Consider the following 7,723-nt stretch of genomic DNA (forward strand, 5'->3'; position numbering starts at 1 on the left):
CTCCTCCTCTAACTCTCAGCAAGAAAGCAAATATCTCCCGAATGTTAATCTCTTCCTTTACCAAGAGCATCACTCAGAAAATGATCCAAAGCTTATTTCAGCAGCTATGAGAAAACAGCTATGAGAAAAGCAGACCTTTTACGTTCATTGTTATGCAGCGACTGTATCTCATTTGAACCCAATAAAGGCCCTTTTCAAACTGGAGAGGTATTGGGAGTATGACACCCCCACACTGGTTTCCTGAACTCCTGAACAGATGAATGGAACAAATGTGCTATGTGCTATTCTTCGCACTTTCCAATGCCGTTTTTAGAGAAACAAAGGATTGATTTACTTGCTGTAAGCTACATACCAGACAAAGCATGCAGACAATTGAAACCTACCCGTGACCTGTGTGCCGCAGCAGGCCCTGTCACCGTTGCACTGATCCCTCAGTAAGGAAACCTCTCCCTCCAGCATTTCAATTCGGCTCATGAGTTCTTTCAGGCCCGTCAGGTCTTTCAGGCCCATCAGGTCTTTGGCGCAACCACAGGCCTGCCGAGGTACGTTGATGCGGTGGGTGAAGACAATTTGGTTCTCCCCGTCGACCGTGTGCTCGGTGAAGTGCTCGCCCGAAGAGGCCGTGGCCTCTGTAGACCCGAGCTGCGTGCTCTCCGGAGCGTCCAGATCCACAGAGCACAGGGAACTGGCGGGAACGTTGATGTTGTAGATGTGGTTGAAAACCACAGGACGGTGCGCACTCGGCAGCGTGATGTTAAGTTCTTCAGGGGGTTCCAGAGTCTGTCGGCGATGCCGTAGGATTTTCTTCACGAGCCCGGCGTTAGATAAGCTGAGCAAAGCGGTCAGGAGGAGGCAGCCTAGAACGCCTCGTGTACCCATGCTGGATGTGGGCCGTGGGTTTGGTGGAATAAATATACGTTTGAACCTCTGACTTAAGGCCGGTCCTTATTAAAGATGAGGGTTCTGGAAAACAGAATGAAAATATCACACAAATGTCAACTAATCGATTAATAATTGAGTAAACAAACAACTAAGAAATTCCTTGAAGAAAGAAATAAGTAAGTAAGATGGAAAGTAGAGAGGTTCCAACACCATTTTTTCTCAAACCCAATACCGATGCTAACATCTCATCTGATGTCAGGGCGTTAAAAACCAAAGATATATATTAGAAAACAGGAATGTCTGAAAAAATAAACAAGGATTTTCATACAGAGGAACAACACTTCACTCCCTGATCACCCTGGCTGATTTTCTGTAACGCAAAAACTTTTTCCAGAGCTGATGAAAAAAGCAAACAAGTGAGCCAATAATCGAATAGTTAATACATACGGCTTCGTTTTTATGGACCACAAGCTTAAAAAAAAACACTGTTTAATCACATTTTTACACAGTACAGTGTAACTACAGTACACATAAATATGTGCATCAGTTGATTCATTTTGGGGTATTCCAGCTCCAGTTATGAACTCACTGGTTTAGTGAAGAGCCATGGCAGAATTAATTCATTTCAATTTAAAGTATTTTAGTGTGAGAAGAAACCTACACAAACATGCGACAAGTATTTTAATTATTCACCACCAATTGCTAAACAATAAGCGATGATAGTTTTTTTATAATTCACTTTTTCTGAGATATTACTGCAGTTTTCTAATTCCCACTGCAATGTGGCAACAAATTGCATTTAAATGCGTTCATTGTACCGAGAGCAGAGGTCATTCAGAGGAACCATAAGTCTGTCACACCAACTCCAGACCTCTGTGCGGCCCACCCACAGTCAGTCAGTCAGATTACTATTTACAGTTTGTGCTACATTTCTAACTGACAACAGAATACCACAAGCCACCGTGGGTGCAGGAGTTCGCTGTTAAAAGCAAAGAATCCACAGCTGTGCTGGCACGTCGAGTTCTTTCACGGTGCACATATATACGATGAACTCTCAGCTGTTTTGCATGAAGCCGTCTATAGAAAGCATTAAACTGAGTACATCCCATTCACAGGACTCCTTGTCGCCCACGATGACTTCATCAGCTTGACACTTTTTGGGGAGCCAATCGAGAACTAAAGACGAGCTTCTTCCATAGCGTGGGAAAGCCTGCCTGGATTACTCAAATCAATAGAAACAACCGCCTGGCAGCATCGGACAGAAGCTCGCACACTCAAACAAATGAGAAATGACTTCCAGAAGTGGATTGTTCATGCGGTGGAAGGACATGTGGGCCTTTGGAAGGTTCTCCTGAGGACCTCTGGAAACTATTTGTCGAGACAAAGCAGATACTCAGCTATCAGGTGACAAGTAGATATTCAGCAGAGGTTCAGCAGATGGTCACATATCGGTGTAATGACTGCGTTCACCTTTTTCTTTTCCACATGTTGGGCAACCGGCAAGTTAATCAAAACCTACATTCTGATCCACACTAATCAAAATGCACAACAACAAACAACACAGAAGGAAGCACAGATTTGACACAAAGAAGCCTTAAAATAAGAGTTCCACAAGAAAGTAGTATGAATGACGTGTGCAAAAACATGGAGGAAAGAAATATACTCAAGTGGTCACATGAAAAGAAAACAATTATTTATCCTGGAACTAAATCGTCTGAATCATTCAGCGCCCCATCCATCATTTTCAAAAAAAATGTAATGGAAAAAGTCCCAAATATGAATGAAAACTGGACAAATCCATAAAGATATACACACATTATCCCTCCATCTACCTTCTCAATAGTAAACCCATCCCTTGTCTACCTTTGACCCAACACCAGAGGGTTAATGCAGCGTTGATGATATAGAGCAGGGGTGGCCAACCAGTCAGAGACTAAGAGCCACATTTTTTTTTTGTTGTGTTAAGCCAGATATACACACATCACACACACACACACACACACACACACACACACACACACACACACACACACACACACACACACACACACACACACACACACACACACACACACACACACACACACACACACACACACACACACACACACACACACACACACACACACACACACACACACACACCACACCACACACACACTTTGACACACACTTTTTTTCACTTGTTCTGATCGCCTTTTTTGTTTGTGCTTGCACACACCAACATTTTTTGAAAACTGTTCGTGCTTTTGAGTGACTGGCTGGTTGAAGCTTTTGAATGTTCTTGATGCTGCTGTGACCTATAAGAAATATCTGTTTTTGAAAATAAAAACATGCGTCTCACAAAAAACTGAAAGCTTGTTCTTCAAAATTGCCATTTCTGCGTCTCATAAAAGGCAAAAGTTTACAACACAAATGATATGTTACCAAAGATTCTCATCCCACTCTTTGAAATCATCGTTGCCATCTTGATGTGGGCAACCATTTCATCTAGCTGTGTCACGAGTGATTGTGGGTGCAAGTTTTGACGGCACAAGTGGAGGCTAGTTTCGCCTGAAGAGCGACGTGAAACTAGTTAAAGGCCGCCAGCTGATATAGAGTTATCGTAATTACAAGTTTCTGAGCTAGTTACAACTTCCGACAGACAACATGGAAATCTCTACCATCCATCCCATCCATCCCAAAGGCTGCAAAACACAAGCCACACCTCTTAGTTTCTGATATTCTAGAATATATTCAGACTTTTAAATAAAGTACTTAAAAAGGAAGCAAGACGCCGGAATCAACGGACCACAATGTGAGTTGTGTGCTCTTGGACAATTGGCTTTGAATGCGGCATTTTGTAGTTTTATGCAGATCAGAGGAGTTCACGGTTGACCTTCTATTCTTTGAAATGGTTATATTTGGCTGCATGCCTTATTCCCTCAATCAAATGAGAAAGACTTTCCATTACTGTCACCACAGTGCCTCTAAAACCCCTTTCATCGATCCTCTTTGCTCTCTGTTCTCGCCCTGACCTTTGAGCTGACCTTTCTTTCTCCTAACCCTGAGCTTGAGTTTCACAAGTCCTCGCACAGTGAAAGGATAAAAGGTAGGTTGAGGCTGGTGTCGTAAATCATTAAACCAAGTCTGTCAATATGTTTCTGATCTCCTTCTTGGAAACTTTACAAGAAATAGAGAGTGATAATTTGCCCGGTCTCGGAGGTAAAGAATGAATCCTATAAATAAAATCCTCAGCACACGTTTCAGCTGAAGGTGATAAATACCTCAAAAAGGATTTATATACACAGTTTCATCATGTAGCCATAATGCTTAAAGTAAAAAAAAAGAAGAAGCCACGTTAACGTCTATTAAAGTAGGCTAGGGTTTGACTGAGGACGTCTCATGTGACTACGGGACACGGGAATACAATTTGGATTGAAAAATTGAAATAAATATAACCTGTTGACTAAGCTATCCTCCAGAATTGCTGCAGCTTTAGTGCTCTTTCCCCCATGCTGGCAGCGGGAAGGGAACTTTCCCGCGTGGAAAAGAGAACCTGGGAATGTTGGCTCTGGGCAGAGGACATCTGCTTTGCTCAGTCAAAGAAACAAAGAAAAAGAAAAGGAAAAAAAAAACAGTTTTTTGTTTGTTTGGTGTTCAGACAAAAAATTAAAGTGTGACGGGCGCATGCGTCGTCGTCTCTGATCATCTCCGTAAAGCTTCTCCTCGGACGATGTCGTCTTCGCTTCTCATCGAGGGGGGAAACAACAGAAATCACAGCACCTCATTAGCAGAATTTATATTTACCCCGCTGCTAAACAGCCGACCTGAAGGTTTCCTTAAAGAACAATAAACCCTGAGCTTTATGTGTTCCCCTGTGAGCTAAAACAGGATGCAGAAAACTTCACTTTCAATTTCCAATCCTGGGGTCTCTCCTCAATCGAGGAAAAAGAAGCTTAAAGATTTGTGAAATGTCTTTCTGTGGAGCAGAAACTATGAACGGATCAGTGGAAAAATCAAAACAGTTCAGTCAAAAATGTAATTCCAGCTTCACAATTGTGATGATTTGCTTCTATTCTTTGTTTTGGACAAATCAAACTATTTTTATACGTCACCTGGACCGTTTTTGCACATTTCATTTTTCAAAACGATTGATTAAAAAAGGGAAACACGTTGTGTGTATCTTTGAGGTCTTTTTCTCCCTCATTACATGTCGATCAGTGGAATAGTGCGACACCATTGGTGGGACTGTGCATCGCGCTACGAGATAAACAAAACGAGGATCCCCTGTAGTTCTTAAACTCCACTGGGAACTTTTAATATGCTGAGAAAATAATCTGTAGACATTAAACGATTCTGATACTTAGATCGGGTCTACAGCTGTAACGCGCATTTTATAGAAAGTAGTTGGAATAGTAAACTAAAGTATTGGATACACATGAGTATTTAATGTAGTAGAAGACACAGCATAATAAATCAAAATGTTATTGAGATCACAGCATAGTCTACTGACATTTACAAAGTTGCAGGAGGCACAATATCAGTTAGAGATTGTTATTTTTATTTAGTTATATAGTCATGTTGCAGAGACGGACTGGGCTACACGTCGTATTCTACAGACTCAAGAAAACCTCTTGTACAGAGCCATGAAAGAAATGTACTTCATGTTTTTCAATGAATAGAAGATAAAATATAATGTGTCACATAACTTACATGTATGCGTATCGTAAAGTATAAAATGAGAAAACTAAGTAAAGTCATTCCCTCTAATTATTATCATTATTTTATATATCACAATTGCAATGTGCAGTCATAATATTCGCAATCTTATATTTAGATTTTCAAAATCATTCAGCCTTATCAGATGAATATCAGAAGATACTCTCATGCACTGTTTAATGATCGAGAAAATAAGAGCTTATTTTAATAAGCCACAAATTGAACAACAGTCTATATGCACAGTCAGCCTCGCAATCAACCCGCAGACACAGAACCGCTACAGCATCCTCAAATGTACAGGTTTAAGTATTCTGCCCCCTAAAATAACATATCATCTAAATTCCGATTGTCCGATTGAGGAGAAAGCGACATGGATTATTAGACCCGTCACAACATCCTCGTGAGCTCTCAAGCTCCCCTCTGGCCACAGCAGCTCGGCCAGCACATCGCGGAGAGGCTGTGAAGCATCCCACACTGAAAGGTTACAGCTGGGACGTGATGTGGTTTACGAGTCTGGGGGGGATTAAAAAATAAAAAGGAACTAAATGGTTATGAATCCTTCTCTGCTGAAACATTTAGAAGCTGAAATCACCGTGAGCCAGACTTGGATTTCAATTAGGCAGAGCTAATGGACAGCATGGATGAAGTATACTTTCTTTTTTTCCGCCTCCTTTCCCACACTAGCAGACGCTGCCATCCACTTTTCCCTTTAATGTAATCTCCGTGATGGAAAAATGGCACACAATGAAAACAGAATTGCATTGCAGAAGGTAATGCGATGAATCACCGGGCTGCAAAGCTGCACCAGAGAAAGCAGATACTTGCACACGTCGTGTTGCCTTCACACATTCACACACACACACACACACACGTTTGGAGAGTCTATTTTCATTTTTGGAATATTAATCTAAAACCTCAGAGAGAATCTTTTTGGCTCAAAGTGTGCTGGCTGATGATCAAACCTTACACATGTTCTCCTCCCTCAGCAGGCAGTCATCTCTCATCCTGCATTGGCTGCTGCATGTGTGTCTGTGTCTATGTGTGTGTGTGTGTGTGTCTGAGGAAGAAGTTGCAGTATACACCAAAAATGTACTTCCAATAAGCTCTAATCATATAATCAACGCCTTCGTAGCAACCTGCACTCGGCTGCTAGAGAAAGGTATTTAACCACCGCCTCGTGCATATCCACTATGGAAACAATTATTAAAGAAAAATGCACAGGAAGTCAAGAAAATTGACTTTTTGTCACATGAAATCCAAGGAAACGTCTCTAGGTACACATATATACATCTTCCTACCCGTCACGAGCTGTTGCAGGTTGCATGAGGCGCTCCTTCGAGTCTTCACACCTTCATTGAAGCCAAGAGAAATGTATGCTTTGCTCCGTTGTGGCAGCTGCAGCCTCTCCAGCAAGGTGGCAGCTCTGTCAGTCAGTCAGTCCTCCTCAGCTCTTTTACTGACAGAGAGAGAGAGACAGTGAACAAATCCCAGAGAGAGAGAGAGTGTGAGTAAACGTCTTTTAAAGTGTGAGGAGTAGTTTAGGTCAGACCCCCATTGCCTAAACTCCAACCCTTAAATAGCCATCATTTTACCCTCCCTCCAGAGCTCTTCTTCCCGCCCCTCTGCTGTAACTAATCGGGGCTGCTGCCTTTAAATGAGATGCCAGTGTGACTGGGAGTCATGACAGAGCGAGCGAGCGGGCGCTTGTGGTCGAGCGGGGAAATTAGAGGGAGAAGCCGGGGGAATGGGAGGAAAGTTAAGTCCGAATGTAGACAGCGGACAGACAGCTTCCCTCAGATTACTTTGCACTAACGATTTACGATCGTCTGCCGCACAAAGAAAGAAGAATCAAAGTCCAATATGTTTAACTTGACGAAATCCCGACAACCAGCGACTCCTTTTTTTCCATCAAATCCCTCGCAACCTTCCTCCAGCTCTGTCACTGTGATGGATATCCACAGCAGCTGAAAACCCAAGTTCTGTTATCATTAGTATGCATTGAAGCACTCGTAATGGAATAAATCTGCAGCACATTCTCTGACTGAAGAGTTCCAGTGATTATCCAGTTGGTGACGCATTAATAAAAAGTGGTAGAAGTGGAGGTTTTAGGAGGGAAGCCAGACGCCTCGACACCTGGAGG

At 42.3% G+C, this 7,723-nt stretch overlaps 1 protein-coding gene across 8 annotated transcripts in view; it reads right to left on the reverse strand.

Annotated features, from left to right (window-relative positions):
* tnca (tenascin Ca) overlaps nucleotides 1-7,115 on the reverse strand; it is a 34,057-nt gene extending 26,942 nt beyond the window's left edge. For 3 of the 8 annotated variants that reach the window (XM_056432401.1, XM_056432400.1, XM_056432399.1), the window contains exons 1-2: nucleotides 6,882-7,114; nucleotides 384-963 (exon numbers count right to left, since the gene is read on the reverse strand). In XM_056432401.1, the coding sequence (XP_056288376.1) occupies nucleotides 384-879 (496 nt within the window). In that variant the 5' untranslated portion in view covers nucleotides 880-963; nucleotides 6,882-7,114. Of the gene's footprint in view, nucleotides 1-383; nucleotides 964-6,881 lie in introns of all 8 variants that reach the window. The other 5 variants (XM_056432398.1, XM_056432397.1, XM_056432402.1 and 2 more) reach the window with 4 other exon arrangements.
* Between the last annotated feature and the right edge of the window lie 608 nt (nucleotides 7,116-7,723).

This window comes from Pseudoliparis swirei, chromosome 15 (assembly GCF_029220125.1).
Source record: "Pseudoliparis swirei isolate HS2019 ecotype Mariana Trench chromosome 15, NWPU_hadal_v1, whole genome shotgun sequence".
Classification (NCBI taxonomy): Eukaryota; Metazoa; Chordata; class Actinopteri; order Perciformes; family Liparidae; genus Pseudoliparis; species Pseudoliparis swirei.